The sequence below is a fragment of the Apodemus sylvaticus genome, chromosome 18 (assembly GCF_947179515.1).
Source record: "Apodemus sylvaticus chromosome 18, mApoSyl1.1, whole genome shotgun sequence".
Taxonomy (NCBI): Eukaryota; Metazoa; Chordata; class Mammalia; order Rodentia; family Muridae; genus Apodemus; species Apodemus sylvaticus.
This window is the reverse complement of record NC_067489.1, coordinates 38,356,076-38,375,395: the sequence shown is the minus strand read 5'-3', so window position 1 is coordinate 38,375,395 and position 19,320 is coordinate 38,356,076. Positions and strand designations below refer to the sequence as shown.

The window sequence follows — 19,320 nt, the reverse complement described above, 5'->3', positions numbered from 1 at the left end:
ATCCCCAGGGCTGGGGCTACAAATGCGTATCACCATTCCTAGCCTTTAGGTGAGTTCTGGGGATCCAGACTCACACTGTCCGCTTGTAAGGCAGGCAATCTATCCGCCCAGCCATCTTCCAAGCCCTAGGGTATGCATTTTTATACAAAGCAAAATTTGGTCTCATCTACACTGCACAAGTTTTAAGTCAGATTATTTTACTCATACTGATTTATAAGAGATATTTATATGTTAATATTACTAGCTGTCTACCATTCATTCATGGATTAAATCTTTCATCTCTTAGCATTTTCAAAATTACTTCATTTGGTTTATTTCAGTGGTAAGTACAGAGCCTGTGTGTATTAGGCACATGTTAACAATGAACTTCACTCCCGGTCCTATAGACTGCTTTAACCTTAGCACATTGCTTATAAATGTTAATATTTGTTGGAATAACTCATATGCCCCCATTTTAGTATCACTTTTAATAAGATTTTCCCCAAACTTCAACCCTCAAATATTCACTTTCCTCTCAGCTTGTAAACGATTATTCTGCTTATCCTGTCCGTATCTTTCATCCACCTACATAGAATATAAATTATGATCCTACTTAAACTTTTACTACAATGGTTGCTATGAGAAAAGAATGCCGCAGGTCTGCCTGCCCCTCCGCCGTGTGCACGGTACCCACTATCCCAGAAGGAGAACTGTGTAAGCATAGATGAGAACAGATGAACCTCATCCTTCCGCACGAAGTGGCAGAAGGGACACTGTGGGGTTGGCACAGCTACGGAGTCTGTTAAGTGGTTAGGTGCCTCTGGTGCACAACTGAAGAAGGGCAAAGCCACGTTTTATGTTAGGTTGCAAACATGTCAATGCAGTCTCTATTTGAGCTCCTATCCTCCACCCAGAGACTAGACCCAAATATATTCTTCATCTGAGTGCCACACACGCTTCCCGGGCAGCTTTAATAGCGTCAGCTAACACATGACACTGCAAGTTGAGTGAATACTTACAGACATTTTAATTTTCAAACAGTCTAGGAACACAATTCTAATGTAAGTTTAGAGAACATTTAAAGAGGAAGACTGGAGGCCAGTGAGCAGAAGGCAAAGACTCAGGCTGCAGCTGAGGTCTCGTTATGGGATTTAACAGTTCTGAACACAAGTCACAACTAGAGGTATCTCACCATCAAGAGATTAAAGATGAATACTTTAAGTTTAATGGAGCCATCTATAAATAAACATGTTACTATTAACTAGGCTGCTTATTTTTATATATATATATATATATATGTATATATATATACATATATATATATATATTAGTGTATCTTATTTTATATATTATGTATTACATGATATATACTGCTATATAATAATGTTATTATTATATAATATTAACTTGAAATATCTGCATTAGATATCTTCACTAGAAAATGCCAGGTGAGCTGAATGCTTCCTTTGCAAACAGATGTCTATAGTGGATATATGGCAGGAAAACTATTCTTTTTTTTTCTAGAAATAATATGTCTGCTAATGACCCTGGATGCATTTATCAGGATAAAACAATACCATGGGATTCTACATTTTGCCTAATAGAAATGTTCTTCCCATTCTTGATCGGCTACGATTAGTATTAAGAAACTGATGCTCTCAGAAGAAAGATTGATGCCTTCATCCTATGACTTACTGCGTTCCAGGTGCCTTTTCCTCAGACATGAGGTCTCATGCTTTCATGTACATGTATGTAATCCTCACTGTGAAATTTCATAGGAAAATGCAGCTTACAGACTCATCACTGACCCTATGGGCATTGATACAATTGCTGACCTCATTCAGGGAACTCCGAAGCCTATGCAACCTGCTCTTCCAGCCCATTAGTGTGGTTCACTGCCGGGAGCCGCATGTGACTGGTTTCCTTACCTGCCAGAAGTAATACAAGGCACACAGCAAAGAAGTCTGGATACTCCGCTAGACCAGTGTAATTCATTCTGAAGTATGTCTTGAAAAACTGGCCGATCTGTTTGTTAAGAAGTTCGTCGAAGGTGCCACTCCACGCTCTTGCAACACTGGATGTACCTACCCAACACAGAATGCTAAGAGAATAAAAGGCTGTAGGTAGAAAACGAATGTGACATCTGCCTAGTCGATTCCTGGAGACACCTGGCTTAGTTCACACCAGCTGAAAAATTTTAGCCACATTATAAAACCAAATTAATATTGTAATAGCAGAATCATGAGGCTTTTCCTTTTTCCTTTCCTTCCCTTTCCCTTTCCCTTTCCCTTTCCCTTTTCCTTTCCTTTCCTTTCGAGGCAGGGGCCTGCCATGCAGCCCAGGCAGACATCATGCAGGTGTGTATCGCCGTGCTGGGCTTCAGCAGCAATTAAATGCTCGTGTTAGGCAACTTTATTGGAAATGAAGAGCTATTGAAGGGCTGGGGAGATGGCTGAGCAGTTAAAACGTTTGCTGCACTATGCGAGATGTCGGTTCAGACCCTTGAGTAAGGAGCACTGACTGTGGCATGGCCTGTAAGTCTAGCCTAGGAAGGCAGAGACTAATACCCCAGAGCAAGCGGGGCCAGGACTCCCTGGAATGTAACCACAGGGCTTAATGGAGAGATCCTGCCACAAAGAATAAGGTAGAAGTGCCACCGAGGAAGAGTCGTGACATCATTCTCTGACCTCCCCATGCACCCGAAGACAGAAGAAGCATGTGCACCAGCATGCATGTGAAAACACACACGTACACACGCACGCACACACACACACACACACACACACAAAACTCATGAAAAGAAAAGAAAGTATTTTAAAACTTTCAAACAATTTTCATGAATTCAAGTGGAAGGAAAGTCAGACTTCCGTGATGAATATGTATTTTAGATGCGACAAAGTAAGACAGGAAACAAATGATTTCCTCAGGACCACCCGACAGCGGAGAAGTACAGCTTTATCCCTAGTGCCGAGGCCCTCTGGAGAGCTATTTTTACCCTATACGCTACCGATGTTTGGTTTGGAAGCATACCTATGACATAGGACAGGATGAGATTCCAGCCAGTGATGAAGGCCCACAGCTCTCCGACCGTGACATATGTGTATAGATAGGCAGATCCAGTCTTTGGTACTCGGGCCCCAAACTCAGCATAGCAAAGGCCGGCCATCACCGAGGCCAGGGCAGCGATGAGGAAAGACACCACAATACTCGGGCCAGAATCGGCTTTGGCAACTTCCCCAGCCAGGACGTAAACCCCAGCGCCCAGGGTGCTTCCGACGCCCAGGGCGATGAGGTCCATTGTGGATAAGCACCGGCAGAGTTTGGAATCTTCAAGACTGTCCAGGGTGACAATTTTTCTCCGGATCAGACATCTCGCAAAAGTCAGCACTGCTCTGCAGGGAATCATGGTGAAGAGAGCAACCTATAGGAGAGAGGAGAAGAGGGGTCTGAGGCCATCTCCCCTACCACTGAAAACAGAAGGGCAGTGGGCCTCTTTATCTAACAGATACTTGGTTCAGAGCATCCAGGAGGGTTTAAGAATTTGATGGTGAGTTAATTTTTTACTTATATGTGTTTCATCAATACATATTATTATTAGTATCTATTTCCACATTAATTTCAAGGAATATGTACAACCTATGTCCCGTGTGTGAAGTCCTGTCAGCTTGTACTTCACAGGCTGCACACCTGCACAATGGTCTGCTGACCTGGGGTGCTGCTCCCTTCAGTTTCCTCCTACCCATCAACAGTAACACCAAGAGGCCAACGCCTGCAACTCTCGCCCCACCCTTGGCCTTATGACACCTGGGCTCTAAGATGGCTGTGGAATCAGGAACTCTGCTTAAAGTAGAGTAGGTACATACATGTCCCTTTTCAACAAATGATCATTTTGTTAATTGCTAAAACAGTGGTTTCCTTTGAAGAAGAAAGATGCACATCAGGTGAGTTTGAATATAATTAGAAGAAGGAGGCTGGAGGAGATTAACACTATGCACATGCCCCTGCAAGGTTTTATTGAGGTTAGTGGTTCATTTGAATCTTCCTTAGTCCACACTCAACCCAAAGAATGACAGTTTCTAAGTTCCTATACGGTGACGAACTACTTAATTCTTGCCAAAATGCAGATTCCTTCTTCAGCAACCTGGAGATGTAATTTATAAAACTTCCTTAATCCAGGCCATCAATTCGACAGCAGGGAATTCTGGGTCTAAGTAAACCCTCATACCTGACAGTAACACCATCGAGTGAACACCAGGGGGCAGACATGCCGCTCCCCACCCCCATATGAATTTGAAATGTGCTATCTATCCTCCATTGTAGCTTTACTTCCATATCTGAGACAAAGGCCACAGACACAGATCTTTCCACCCCTGCCCTATGTCAGGCTTAGTTCCTGCACCATGACCACAGGTGACCACAAAGATACATGGGAGGAACATGAGGAGGCAGCCCCTGGGGCCTGCAACCAATTAGCTTGTCCCAGTTAGAACCTGGGTTTTCCTTTCTCCTTCCTCTACCAGTGTTGGGGTGAGCCACCTGCACTGTGCATTTCTGGACTGACAGAGAGAAGTCCAGTTACAATGTATAGTACAGGGATCTTTGCCTGCCCCCTTCCCTTGCTCCAGATTAGATATCTTGATTTTGTGATCTCCATAGTCAATTATCAATTACATGCCTACAATTTTAACATTCCAATACAAAGGTTTTTTTTTTTTTTTTTTTTTTTGGTATTGTTTTGTATTTTTGTTTTTGAGACAGGGGTTCTCTGTGTAGCCCTGGCTGTCCTGGAGCTCACTCTGTAGACCAGGCTGGCCTCTAACTCAGAAATCCGCCTGCCTCTGCCTCCCAAATGCTGGGATTAAAGGTGTGCGTCACCAATGCCTGGCTTACCGATACAAAGTTTTAACAATAGATGAAACAAGGTAGCAAGGGGAAAACACTACAGTGTAGATTACTGATGGTAATTCTTTTTACTTATCTTTGAGAGATGGTTTTCTCAAAACAAAATATAATCCAGCCAGAAATGGTCACTGTTAAACCTGAACTAGCCAAAAACAACAAAAACAATCACTTTGTCTGAAAAACACTTTTCTGCACATATTTCCCCTAAAAGCTTACCCTATCTTTTCTCCATATCAAATTTTCTGAACAATTATTTTCCTCTAAAGGAAGATAGGTGAATGGCAAAGTCCAGATAAGTACGAATGAAAGACTCAGCTGAGGTTATTACAAACGAATAACTACACCAACAATGACACGTTTTCTTTCCTTTTAAAGTACCGAATCGGTATGGCCAGAAAGTTAAAGTAAAAACGCACTATTTTGAAATAGTTCATGGGCAAGCAACTCTCCCAAGGTTATACAACAGATGAACAGCTGATGCAGAAGTTTGGAAAGTTCCTAAAGACAACTGACGGTTTGTAACACGTGGGCACACTTACCTCCACAGAAGCAGAACCACAGCTGTACTACAGATAGAGCGGTTTCACTGAAATAGATGAACATGAGGGGTTTTTGTTTTGTTTGTTTTGTTTTGTTTGGTTTTTAAACGTGTAACTTTGTTCCCAGGGCAAGGGAAAACAGGATGAAGCAAAAAAGTGAACTAAAGAAAGCAAAGCCTTGGGCGCTGGGGTAACCAGAGTAGCTGCCCAGTCAGCACTCCGCCCTGGCTTGGTCGCAGCATAGGCACCAAGCAGGCGCCCTCTCTCTTCAGCAATGGCTGGCCAATAAATCACCCTGAATGCCACTGGGTACCACCTGTTCTCCTTTCCCAGGCTGCTAGTGCCAGTCACTCTACACACGCCACCGCAAACATCGGAAGATGCCCTTCCCCAAATTATTTCAAACCCAACTCGCAAGTGCTACTATTAAAATGCCAAAGATCTGTGGTGCTTATTACGTGCCTGGTACGGCCTGACACCCTTTATTTTATTGTCCCGCGGCTTTCTCAATGTTCCTATAAAGATTGGGGGTATTAATTCCGCTGCAGAGATGAATGAACTGAGGTACAGTACAGGTCGACATCACAGTCCACCTAGGGTAGAAATAAGATGAAACCCACTGCATGTGACTCTGGAACAGTTCTCAACCAGGGGTCCCATGTCATATATCAGACATTTACATTATGATTAATAACAGTACAAAATCACAGTTGTGAAGTGATTCCACAGTGAAACGATTTCATGGTTGGGGGTCACTACAACATGAAGAACTGTACTAAAGGGTCCCAGCATCAGGAAGGTTGAGAACGGTGCTCTAAAGTCTTTCTTTGCAGGCAATGTACAGCACCACCAGTTTGCTCAAGGCCCCACAGACAGCTGGGCCAGAAACTGAGGAACAGGGCAGACTCAGATGTCCCCCAAACTCTAAAGAAAACGACTGGGACACACACGCCCAGTTTATGCTGGAATAGAGTCTAGGGAAGTGACTGAATGTGCTTGCCAAGCTGAGACATGGCCAGAGGGGTATCAGCTGCATTTTCTCTTCCCTCCAGCCCTGCTGAGCTTGCAGTGTCAGACTCTTTTTCTCTACTTTGTTTGAACTAACTCCCTGGTCATATAAGCTGGGCTGAGCTGTCCAGTCACTAAAACCAGAAGTTACCAATGGAGGTCTGGAGGTGCTGCGGGGACCACTCTGTGGTAACCCCTGCTTTCCTTCAACCCTCAAGTGTGTATCTCTTAACCACGTGTGCTCCACTTCCTGCTAATTTATCTTCCTTCTGACATAAGATTCCCAGTAGGAACACCTTGGGAACATCCATATTTTCCCAGTAAGGTACTGAGTAATTTAGTACCCTTCGGGCCTACACTGCATCCACTAACAGCTGTGTTTGGTGTAGACTTTCCAAGGCAGAAGGTACTTCAAAGGTGTGGGTTTCCTATATTTCAGAAGCTCAAAGCCCTAAATCTTTGGATGTTGTCCACTGACTATTGCCACAGTCTGGCGCTCTTCTATGCAAGCTGTAATTTTATGCTAGCCAGATGTTTGGTGTCCAAATTGTCCCTCTCTGCAAGAAGAAGGTTCAGACTAGGTGGAGCAGCACATTTCCTGTATGGCGGGTCTCAGGAGGCTGAGGTGGGGAAGATCAGCATCTCAAAGCCACATAATGATTCCTAGGCCAACCTGGGCTACATGAGTTGGTGCTGTCTCAAATCAAGCACAACCAAAGTACATCAAAACAGCAAAATAAAGCAAAACAGGTGGGGAGAGGTGTCATTGTCTTAGAGTTTCTATTCCTGCACAAATATCATGACCAAAAAGCAAGTTGGGGAGGAAAGGGTTTATTCAGCTTACACTTCCATGCTGCTGTTCATCACCGAAGGAAGTCAAGACTGGAACTCAAGCAGGTCAGGAAGCAGGAGCTGATGCAGAGGCCATGGAGGGATGTTACTTACTGGCTTGCTTCCTCTGGCTTGCTCAGTCTGCTCTCTTATGGAACCCAAGAATACCAGCCCAGAGATGGTACCACACACAAGCCCCCCCTCCCCCCCATCACTAATTGAGAAAATGCCCCACAGCTGGATCTCATGGAGGCACTTCCCCAACTGAAGCTCCTTTCTCTGTGATAACTCCAGCCTGTGTCAAGTTGACACACAAAACCAGCCAGTACAGTCATTTAGTATTGCTTCTTGAGGAAACTAAAAAGTGACCATGATTGTTCTAAAACCAAATCACATGACCTATTATCATATGACCAATTTAATGTGCCGTCAGTTCTAGGATGCCAAGAGAATTCGGATGATCTGAAGGAACATGTGCACTTAGCACCGTTTGAAGCAGCTGCTGCTCAGAAATCAAACTGCTTTATTTCTGGGTCAGTCACCAAATTCTGGATTCCAGATGCTGGAAGTATGGGCCTGCCCTAGGATGGGGGGTGGAGAACAGCAGAGGTCTTTTGTCTGAAGGCAGAGAACTGAAAAATGCTTTAGGACACTGTGATTTCCTCTATTCATTCTTCCCAGAAGCAAAGCACCCCTTTTCAAACCCCACACTTCCCCCAAAGTTACTTAACTGGATGCTGAAATTCTACCACTTTTGTTTCAGTGCTAGGCAAAAATTCCTCCCATCAAACTGTGGTGGGAAAGGAATTTGACAAGAATTCACACCCATTTTTAGCTCAAAAAAATGCAGCTGGATACCTAGTTTCTTGGTTTTGCTACAAGTTATTTCATGAAAAAAAAAAAAAGGTCACTTTTGACACTACGTTTCCGTTTTGAAAAGAATGCTCTGATTTGGCACTTCTCAAATTCCAGGAACAATGTATGAGCAGAGACTGTTATCTCTGACATCTTGGGAAGATCCTTGAAACACTGCTATTGATTATGGGAACTTTGTAAGTTCACTTGGCTTAAGCGACTTGAGAATAAAACACTCCTATTGTGTGCTCAGAGGAAGCAAGGAAACCGATGCCAGCTCATCCCAAGGGAGCAGAACTACTAGTTAGATTTAGAATATGCAAATGAAGGGCAAGGTGACAACTGAGACCAACCTGAAACAACGGGGCTCTTAAACCACAGGCCCAGCAGCCTTGACGCATATTTTAAAGTGAGATTTGCCTTTATTTTCTTATTTCTGTAACAACTGAATTCAGCCTACCCAACTGCTCAACACAACATCAAGTTCTCTCAAAGGTCAAGCCTTAGAAATTTCAAAAATTGAAACTTTTTTTTTTTGTCTAAATGGAAATCCTTTAAAACCATTCTAGGGAACACAGAGACAGAAACCAGAGACAGGCTGACTGGCTGTCACTGTGGCCTGAGGAAGGTCCTGCAATACCAGAACGCACAGCAGGGGCGCACTGGTCAGACTCCAGCTGGAGCTGGAGACAGTGAAGTCTTCAGGAGATGAAGAAAAGGGGAAACAGGGCTAAGAGCGGCAATGGTTTTCTAAAGGCCCATCACTCTGAAGGCCGAAGAAGAGGATCCAGAGTTCAAGGCCAGCCTGGATCATACAGGCAGACTTTGTCTCAAAAAATAGATAAATAGTAAATAAGCAAAAATATTAATGGGAAAACCAGTTAACAGCATTCTTCTAGCAATAAAACAACATCCACAATCTTCAAACTCATTTTGAAACTTCGTTGAACTCTTATCCTCTGCTACTTCTGAAACTGGAAGTTAAATAATCTTTATTTTATCTGAAACAACTCTTTTCTTGGAAAAAGAACCTAAATTTTGCAAACTAGTAACAGTCATTTCTATAATAAACAATAAAATTCTTAAAAGTTACTAATATATAAAATTTTTACCAAAAGTTCTTCTACCCATTGATTTAACTTAAACAGAAGCAGTTTACATTACTATGTGATTTAAAATTTAAATTATCTCATAACCTAAAACCTATCTGATAATAATTCATCAATACAACCTTTAAGGTATTTAAATAATGTGGGAAGAATAGGTTTTATAAAAATGACTCAAAAAAACAAAATGAGGGCTGGTGAGTTGGCTTGGTGGGCCAGCACACCCATTCTACAAATTTGGGGACCTAGTTTGAACCCCCAGCAACCACATAAATAAAAAGCTGGGTATTCTCTGTAGGCCTCCAACCAAGCACTAGGAGGGAGGGGAGAGACAGGAGACCCCAGAGCTGCAGGCTTGCTAGCATAGCCCAAACAGAGAGCTTCCAGGTAACTGAGAAAGTCCCTCTTAAGGCCATAGACAAAGTGATAGAATAAGACATTTGTTATCCAGCTATGGTTTCACCTCTGTGTACCCAAGTGTGCAACACACACACACCATGCTCACACACATTCATACCATATACTCACAGACAAATACACAAAAAAATTATTCAGCACCTAACGTAAAGTATTTTAAAGCCAACATTTTAAAATATAAGCATACATTTATGGTGTATTGATAGTGTTAAGAAGAATGCAAGAAGGAAGATAAAAAATTCCTGCTGCTGTTTTACAAAACCCTATTTGATTTGACTTCCAGGAGCTTTAGCACACACACACACACACACACACAGAGAGAGAGAGAGAGAGAGAGAGAGAGAGAGAGAGAGAGAGCGCTGTTCCAGGTGTTGATGCTTGAGAGAAGTAACAAATACTTGAGACCATGCTGTACAAGGGCTCATAAAATATTTTAAGAAAGAGAGTTTAGTTTCCATAATTTTAAGAATGCTTGGGTATCTATCCAACTACATATACATCAGAACACTGATCTAAGAATTACAAAATGCTACTAGTAAGCTTTAATTTTAGTGCTTTGAATCTTATTTACAGTGGACTCTGCTGTGCCCTGAGCCTGGGTTTCCAAGTCACACCTCTGTGCTCGCTCTCCAGCGAACCCTTGTAGCCTTGGGTTCTGCTGCTCTCCACGTGAATGCTGTGGTCTGACCTGCCCACAAACTACACTTGGAACATTTGCTTTCTCGCCCACACACGTGAAGAGAGATATTGACCTGTGTGTTCCTGGCTGCTCCTGGCTTGTCTCCTGGCCCTCTCTTTCTGTCCCCATGCCAGGGCGTCTGAGCCACCAAAGTCAGTAAGACATGTCTCTGCCTTCTCCACCAACTCCTTTTCACTCAAAAGAAAAGTCCACAGTCTAAAGAATGAGTACCGCTAGGTTATCTACCTACCATGAGAACTGGGAGGAAGGGAGATTTTGAGAATAGGAATCTCATTCAGATGCCCTCCGAGAGATGGGGCGAAGGCTGAAATTCCTCTTAAATATACTTGGGAAAATGTGCTGTTGTGTTTGCTATGTTCTGGTTTCTGGTTCCTTCTTCCTCAAAGAAGGTAATGCTGCTTGCTTGGTAGGAAACAACATGTACATATTCACATGCCATCATTTCTACATCAGACAGAATAGGCTTAACATACATTTATTGCAGTAATCTCTATAATCAAGCTTGGCAGAACAAGTGGACTATAGATCAGCAGCTGAAGAGGCAGGGAAGGGCAGAGAGAGATGTAACCAAGATTTGAGCTTAAAGGACTCTCATGAAGACTACGATAGTGTACCAGAAAAGACAAAGGGAGTTAAGAGAAGTATCTAAATAATGCTGCCGAGATTTTTAAATGAATTCAGGTATTTGATCATTCTCCAATGGTACTAAGATTTTTAGTTTTTGGGCTGGAGAGACGGCACAGCGGTTAAGAGCACTGACTGCTCTTCTGAAGGTCCTGAGTTCAAATCCCAGCAACCACATGGTGGCTCACAACAATCTGTAATGAGATCTGATGCCCTCTTCTGGAGTTTCTGAACACAGCTACAGTGTATTTACATATAATAAATAAATAAATCTTAAAAAAAATTTTTTTTTAATTATCTTAAAGGATATAGAAATCCTAACACCATCTTTCAAACATGGTGGATGCTTCGTGTACAGGACCTTTAAGGAAACAGCGGCCGCCTCACCTCACCCTGCTGCACATTTATTCACCCCCATTACCAGCACCACAGGGTGCCTTCTTCATCTTTGGCTCTCAAGAGTGGCTGAGTATGAAGGCCTCTGCTTCCCTCTGTGCAATGCTCACTGCTAGAAAACCTTCCACCTCCTGAATTGTTTCTTCACTTCTGTCTCTAGGTGAATTAATTTTGTCTTAACAACAAATACAGACAAACCCCATTAAAATGGCTACCACCCAAACACTTCCTCAGGTACACACATCCTTTCAAGTCCAACAAACACACTGAGAATCAATGACAGAAGGCATCACTCCCTGCAAGGCAGAGAGCTCAAGGTGTGGCCGACACACCATCTCATTTGCTTACAGTCCACCTCCGCCCTACACATCCCTATCAACCTGCTGTTCTTCATAACCACTCTGACCTGAGAGCATGGTTTACAGGCTTTAGATCTAACCCTATCTCCTTAGCCCATCTTCTGCTTCCTGCTCTCTGCCTTGTGTAACACTGGGTTTCTTTTTAACTTCCTCAAAACACAGAGTCTGGGGCTTTATGCTTGGTGTTTCTTCTTGGAAAACTACTTATTCCTTTTTTAGCTGGACTGGTCCCTTTCCATTAAATTAGGTCACTCTTGCTCTTCCAGTGCTAGGTTTTGCTCTTGTTGTTGTTTTCTTTTGCTTTTGCTTTTTCTTGGTGCTTGGGGTTCAAGCTACAAAGTCACACATTCTCAAAAGCATCCACGCCACACCCATAGCCTACTCTACTATATCTAGTGACATAGATATACTTTTATGTCACTTTGGTCTTTATAATAATTATAGGCAACCACTTGGATGAACATGGTTTACTCCTTATTACATCCTTATTGTGTTTCTCAAAGATCTGTGAGGCTCTGGACTCCAGTATCTGGCTTGGTGACATTGTGTGGATAGAAGGACTTTGCAGGCTTCGAGTCCATTAGGGCAAGCCCTAGCAGAATATGATGTGATCACATATAAAGAGGAGACTGCCACATGACACACAGGAAAAGGTCATGTGGCAACAGAGGCACAAGTTGGTGATACATCTCTTAACCAACGAATAGCAAAGGTTGAGGACCACTCAACCATAAGAGGATAGGGAACTGGAAAGGGGTGTGTCCCTCAAGAGTTCTGGGGAACTGTGCCCCAGATGTCATTTTGCTTTTTGGACTTGTGACTTCAGGACTGTGACACAGTTCATTTCTGGTAAGTCACCTGATCTTTGATACCTCTGTAGAGCAAGTTCTAGAAATCAACGTATTCCTATAGGCTGTTAAGTTTCTTGAAACAATAGCCTATGTTTTACTTTTTGTTGTATTTCCTGCACCCTCTCAGAGATTTTGAAACATAGACAGGCATCCATCCGCTCAGCAAAGAAGTGACTGACTCATACCGGGTTTGAAGCCGACTCAAACACATATGACTGGTTTTTGGTTTTTTGTTTTTATCAAAGATAAAATGATAAATATGAGTGGATACCTCAGTTCCACAGTGTTTTACCACACCACTTCATAACTGAAGCTTAGCATTCCCAGTGTCCTATTTGAGACGCTTGTGATACACATACAGTAGTCAAGTCATTAAAGAACCTGCCTATTTTTGTGTCACTGCCATTTTGACAGGTCTGTTTTCCATCTTTAAGTAAATTATATTGAACATGTTATGCCTGACAAAGGCAAGAGCACAGTATCATGTCATATCACCAAGAATGTCCCTCCAACAGGAAACTGGCCTTCTGACAAAACTCTGGGCACACCATACAGCTAACAACTACACTATAATTCTCTCTAATCTGTTTCTTGGCCTATATAGGCAAAGTTGCCACAATAAAATTAAAAGCTTTGCAAAACTCTGATATATTATTTGGCTTTTCCCCTGCTTCTTATTGAGATAGGATCTCATTCTTTAACTGTATCTCAGGAGAGCCTACAACCTATGACCTGCCAACCTTGACCTTTTGGATGCTAGGCACACAGCTATGCACCGCTGCATACAGCATACATCATCTCTATACCTCCCATACCCACTGGTCTAATGACAGCACTAAAAGGAAGCTGGGAAGCCTGTGACGCAGACCTTGCCCATGGTGAGCTCACGACGCCTTCTGGAGATCTGGTCCTTCTTTTCCGAGCACATCCTAGAAGGGTCTGAACGTTTACTGGTGAACAGTGTGCAAGTGTCTGGGGTGCCCAGTGGTCTCCAGTTTGGAAACAAGGGTAACTGCTTCTTCCCTTTTCCAGCTCAGGGTGTAAAATCTACAGAAGGTCACACAGTGCACGCCCCTACACATTCTTCTAACACCTTAAAGAGTGATTATACCTGGACCTGAAATCATGACGCAGGTTTAAGTGTTCCCTTTCTCTCCACCTTTGGCTTCCAGTTCCCCTGGGCTGTGTGTTCTGTTCTAGTCAGACTGCATCACTGCGCAAGCCCCTCAGAGGGGGATTTCAGAGGTCGCCTTCTCTCAGCCACCTACTGCTCCCATTCAGGCTCATTCTGGCCACTTAACACGGCGAGCTATTTCATAAAAAGTCAATTCTAATATTTTGTTGCCATTTTTCAAAAATTCACACTGCTTTCTTTATTCTTGCATATTTTAATGCTAAACCACTCAAATGAATTCCTGAGGCAGCCACAGTTATTCTTTCTAGTATCTGCCTACCTGTCTTGTTCCGCCTTAGACGGAGGAGACATTATCTGACAGGATTCTCATATTTTATTTTCTTTTTCTCAAACAACATTACTATTTAAGACTATATAAAATCATAGCCATATTTTCTCTAAGTACTTAAAAACCCCACTTTAAAGGGATTTAAGGGCTGGGTACAGGTACAGACTGAGCACATTGGCTAGTCATTACTGAATGTTATCAGGTACAGGCAAAATATTTCCCTGACACCAAAAGACATTTTATGAATATTACCAAAAAGTATTTACTGCAAACTATATTTCTCACACTCTCACTGGTTAGCTCTATTTCTTTTATTTTATGTCAACAAAGAACACATTTGTTTAAGAATCTTTCAAAGGAGACTTAACAACAACCAACCAAATGACCAGAATCCCTGCTCACAGGAATGTCTTTGCTAGCAAACAGCAAAAATGATTATTTCAACATCTGCAGCTCGAGAACTTTCTTCCAGTTGCTTCATGTCCTAGAGTGGAAATCCATCCACAGCCCATCGCTAAGGAGACAAACAGGGCTCTAACCTGATCATTCAAAAGTAAACAGCTGATTGTCAAATTAAGACCTGAGCAAACAAATCCTCCTGATGTCACAGTGCCTCTGTCAGGACCTGCCCTTCTTCTACTCCGCGTGTCTCACGCTGTGATTCACCGTGTACCCTTGTCCACACATCCTTCTGTGGATGCACATGCAATCCATGGAGAGACAAGAAGCGAATACAGGAACACTAATAATCACAGCTAAGATTTCCCGGCCCTTTCTGTATTATATTCTGGGCTTGACTATTTTTGCTCGTTCTTACTGTGCGCATTTCAGGTGGGCAGTGTGGTGTTTAAGTGTACTTCTTTATGCTGGGATGGTTACTTTGTTTATCAAGGACAGTCAAATTAACAGACCCGCCAAATCAGCTACCACTTTAAAAACAATTCAAAATTGTTTTCCTCCAAACAAAAACATCCACAATGATAAATATCCCTCCTCTAGTGATGTCAGTGAACATACTAGCCCACCTAAGACATGAGCAGAGGGACACCTCACCCACAGAGTCAAGGCAAACCTGACGGGCTGAAAGGCTAGTTTTAAAATCACACACTATAGAGAAAACACGGGACAATATTTCACATCCGTCCTTATCTCCGTGCCAGGACATAGCTGACTCTGTGTCACCCTTGACTGTTGTCCCGATCAATACATTTTGGTAATTTCCTCACCTCTGAGTGGCGAAAGGAGACAGTGGGGGAACAGACTGTTTTGTTTTATTTTGTCCTGACCCTTTACAGAGGCAACAATGACAAAGCTGTCTGTCCAGGGGCCGCCCATGGGAAACTAAACATTTTAAAAGCCAGCAATAATCAGGTGGCATTCTATTGGTGTGTGCGCTCATTTGGTCTAACAAGTGACCAAAACAGGTCCTAAGAGCAGCGCCCAATGTGGACCCAGTGTGGGATTGCAGCTGAGATAGATTTCAATGCTGATATCTGCTTTTCTGACTGGCCAGATGAAGGCAACGCTGTTCTTACCACATGAGACCCACATTTTAAGTGTCCACTGCAGACCAGGAACTCCATGGAGGGTGGGGAGTCTGAGGGGAAAGGGGCTATTATTAACTTACTTCTGTAACTTACACCAAAGATGGATGTTTAGAAATTTTATCTTGGAACACCAAAATCACTCCATGTATATGAGCTTCCTACTTTTATTTAGAAGGAATGTGGTTATGTAGAAATTAGGATCTCTGATCAAACAGAGTTGATAATGCTTAAAGGAGAAAATTAAGGCCCAGGATTGCCCCCACCCCACTACCAGCCCTCTCCACTCTCCAAGGACAGTCGATCTTATAGATGACAGCCTGTGAGACAGGCCGAGAGCCAGTCTTCCCAGCTGGCCTCTACCTGGGGAGCTGTAAGGAATATGCAAAGGAATTGCAGGGGACCTGGAGGGAGAGCGAAGGGACACACTAGCTTCCCTCCAGCTTCCCTCTTCCATCCCTGAATGTCTGTTATGGACATTAGCATCTTCATTGGGCAGGGTAATTTAGTACCAGCTAAGTATCTGACGTGCTTGACACCAGAAGAGTCTCACATTTGAGAAATTTGAGGATTCTGGGGTATTTACAGACTTTTACCCCTCCAGCATGTATACCTGAAATCTGACATTTTTGAGCTCAAAACATTTCATGGATACGATTTGGGCATTTCAGAGTTTGGGATTAAGAATGGTCAATATGTATTTCAAATATGAAGAGACTCGAGAGCTCGGAGGCTGTATCTTACAGATGTTTGCCATTGTTGAATATCACAAGTGTCAGATCGCCTTTCCCATATCACCAGCGCATCTATGAGGCACACACAGACTATCACTGCTTGGCAACCAAGCAGGGAGTTGGGTTTCCAGAGCTACGGTGGGCCAGCTCCTCAGGAGACTGCTCACAGACCTCAGCTGAATTCTGAGTGAAGGGAAGAGCAGTTCAGTGGCTTTCAGCAAAAGGCAATGGAAGGTCCGCAAGGAGGGGAGGGGCGGGAACAGAAGAGGACAGGGAAAAAGGAAGGGGGAGGGAGAACTGGGAGAGAAGGAGGGAGGCAGAGGGAGAGAGAGAATAAATATGAATGAGGTGGAGGCAGAACAGTAGATGTACAGCTAATAAGGGGTCGGATGTCCATGAAAGTGAAGACCAGAGGGCAGAAACCAGAGTCGGTCCCCAGCACGAGAACAGGGCCTGAGTGGCCAAGGTCAGTAGCACTTTTGTGTACCAATAAAAAAAAAAAAAAGGTCATAGCGTGCATTGTGCATGAATGCAAATCCTCTTGGGAGGGAAGCCCTCTCAGTTTAGGGCTTCAGTGTTCCCACAGATTCAATTAAGCAAGTTATGGGCTTACAACCAAAATTCTCTAAGCACACAAAACAAATCAGAACTCTATAAAATAAACCATGGCATGTAAAAGTGACTATGTGGCCCTTCTACAACCTCAGATAACGGGAAATCCCACTTGAGTATAAAAACGTAAAAGATCAAACTACTGTTAAAAAATATGAATCAAAGCAGAAAAGTAATTAGGTAGATTAAATTAAAAAAAAAAAGATCCAACAGGACTCTTGAAAAATATAATCAGTGGAATTAAAAACTCAGTGAGTGGGTTAAGGAGCATATTAGGTACAGAGAAAGATTCTCTGGGCATAAGCAGAAAAGTAATAGCATCTGAGCCTAGAGACCTCCTGAGTCCAGGTGGCTGACATTTATCACCACCTAGACAGTGTGTAGTAAACTGCAGCTTTGTGAATTAAAAGAAACAGAACTCGGCACAAGTTAGTTCACACAGGTGGAGGGAGACAAGGAACAACAAACAGACAATAATGCAAGGACCAAACACGTAAGGAACTCGACACACCAAAGTGACTACTTAAGACACAGATGTCTGAAAGTACCGAAAATCATACTAAACATGACTGAAAAAAATTCCCACTAACAACAGTGTTTATCCTCTGGATTTTTAATTTTCTAGTTAAATGTATCCCTGCTGATTCATCACATCAAAAAAAGTTGTGAAAATTTTGGAGGTAGGTGGAAAAGCATCCACATGAAGGCAAAATAACCAGGCACATGACAATAGTAACCAGAAAAAGAAACTGTTATTAAAACAACAGTAGTTTATGAGATATAGTAAATCCTAAGACTAAAAGACTCATTATAGAATAGAATAGAATAGAATAGAATAGAATAGAATAGAATAGAATAGAATAGAATAGAATAGAATAGAATAGAATAGAATAGATTCAACTTATTAGGGATAAATTATTCTTAAAAATATATACATGTGCCCTTTTTGTGACTATAACAAAATGCTTGAAGCTGGGTACTTCCCACGTGATGGTATTAACTCAATTAACAGGAGGTTCCGGAGTGCTGACTTAGCTTTTCATGAATGGCATCACTTGGGGAACATGAGGAGAGATCACATGGCAAAATGAGCCACGGTGCAGGGAGAGGCCATGTTCACACTTTCAATGGCAACGTTCTTGTGAGAACTAATTTAGAACTGACAAGGACTACCTTAATCCTTTTGGAGGGTCATGACTCCAGTGACATAACCAAGCCCAGCCTAGCACCACTCTTAAATGTCCTATAGCCTCTCAACTTTGCCACACTGAGGGCCAAGCTTCTCCCTCAGAACCTCACAATTGAGGAGTCACGTCTAACTAAAAGCACTCGTCAAACAGCTTCCGCATACGTGAAGCGACAACAAAGAACCACAGAGACAGACTGACAAGTGTGTGTCCATAAGGATGGACTTCAACTTTCTTTAGTTATTAATGTTAAAAATAATAGGTGAAAAATCCCTAACACAGGTAAGGCCGTCAGTACTACAAATGATGCAGATAGCTCAGTTGATTTAGATCCATTTCTAAACTTCCATTATCCTGGGCACTGAGGAATGAACAGGAATGTCTTAGGGTTTTACTGAACAGACACAATGACCAAGGCAACTCTTTTTTTTTTTTTTCTTTTTTCTTGGTTTTTTTGCATTTGGTTTTTTCGAGACAGGGTTTCTTTGTATAGCCCTGGCTGTCCTGGAACTCACTCTGTAGACCAGGCTGGCCTCGAACTCAGAAATCCACCTGCCTCTGCCTCCCAGAATGCTGGGATTACAGGTGTGTGCCACCACCGCCTGGCCCAAGGCAACTCTTATAAAGAACATTTAATTGGAGCTGGCTTATAGGTTCAGAGGCTCAGTCCAGTATCATCATGGTGGAAGTATGGCGGCATCCAGGCAGACATGGGGCTGGAGGAGCTGAGAGGTCTACATCTTGTTCTGAAGGCTGCTAGGAGAAGACTAGCTTCTAAGCAGCTAGGATGAGGGTCTTTATTATTATTATTATTATTATTATTATTATTATTATTATTATTATATTGTCTTTATTTACATTGCAAATGTTATCCCCTTTGCTCCTTTCCTCTCCAATCCCCCATCCCATCCCCCCTCCTCCTGCTCCCTAACCCACCCACTCCTGCTTCCCTGTCCTGGCATCCCCCTACACTTGGGCAACGAGCATTCACAAGACCAAGGGCCCTAGGATGAGGGTCTTAAAGCCCATGCCCACAATGAAAACTCTTCCTCCAACAAGGCCACACCTATTCCAAAAGGCCACACCTCCTAATAGTGCCACTCCCTGGGCCAAGCATATATGAACCACCACAATGAATAAAGCCAAGTTTTTACCCTTGAGGAAATAAAAACACAACGGTGGACAGAAACAATAAACAAATGTACAAATCAAC

General features: G+C 42.8%; 1 protein-coding gene across 2 annotated transcripts in view; it reads right to left on the bottom strand.

Annotated features, from left to right (window-relative positions):
* The window catches only part of Slc7a2 (solute carrier family 7 member 2), a 56,737-nt gene that overhangs the window by 16,795 nt on the left and 20,622 nt on the right, over positions 1 to 19,320 (bottom strand). For both annotated transcript variants that reach the window (XM_052162350.1, XM_052162349.1), the window contains exons 2-3: positions 3,010 to 3,400; positions 1,908 to 2,063 (exon numbers count right to left, since the gene is read on the bottom strand). In XM_052162350.1, coding sequence (XP_052018310.1) covers positions 1,908 to 2,063; positions 3,010 to 3,385 — 532 coding nt within the window. In that variant the 5' untranslated portion in view covers positions 3,386 to 3,400. The remainder of the gene's footprint in view (positions 1 to 1,907; positions 2,064 to 3,009; positions 3,401 to 19,320) is intronic.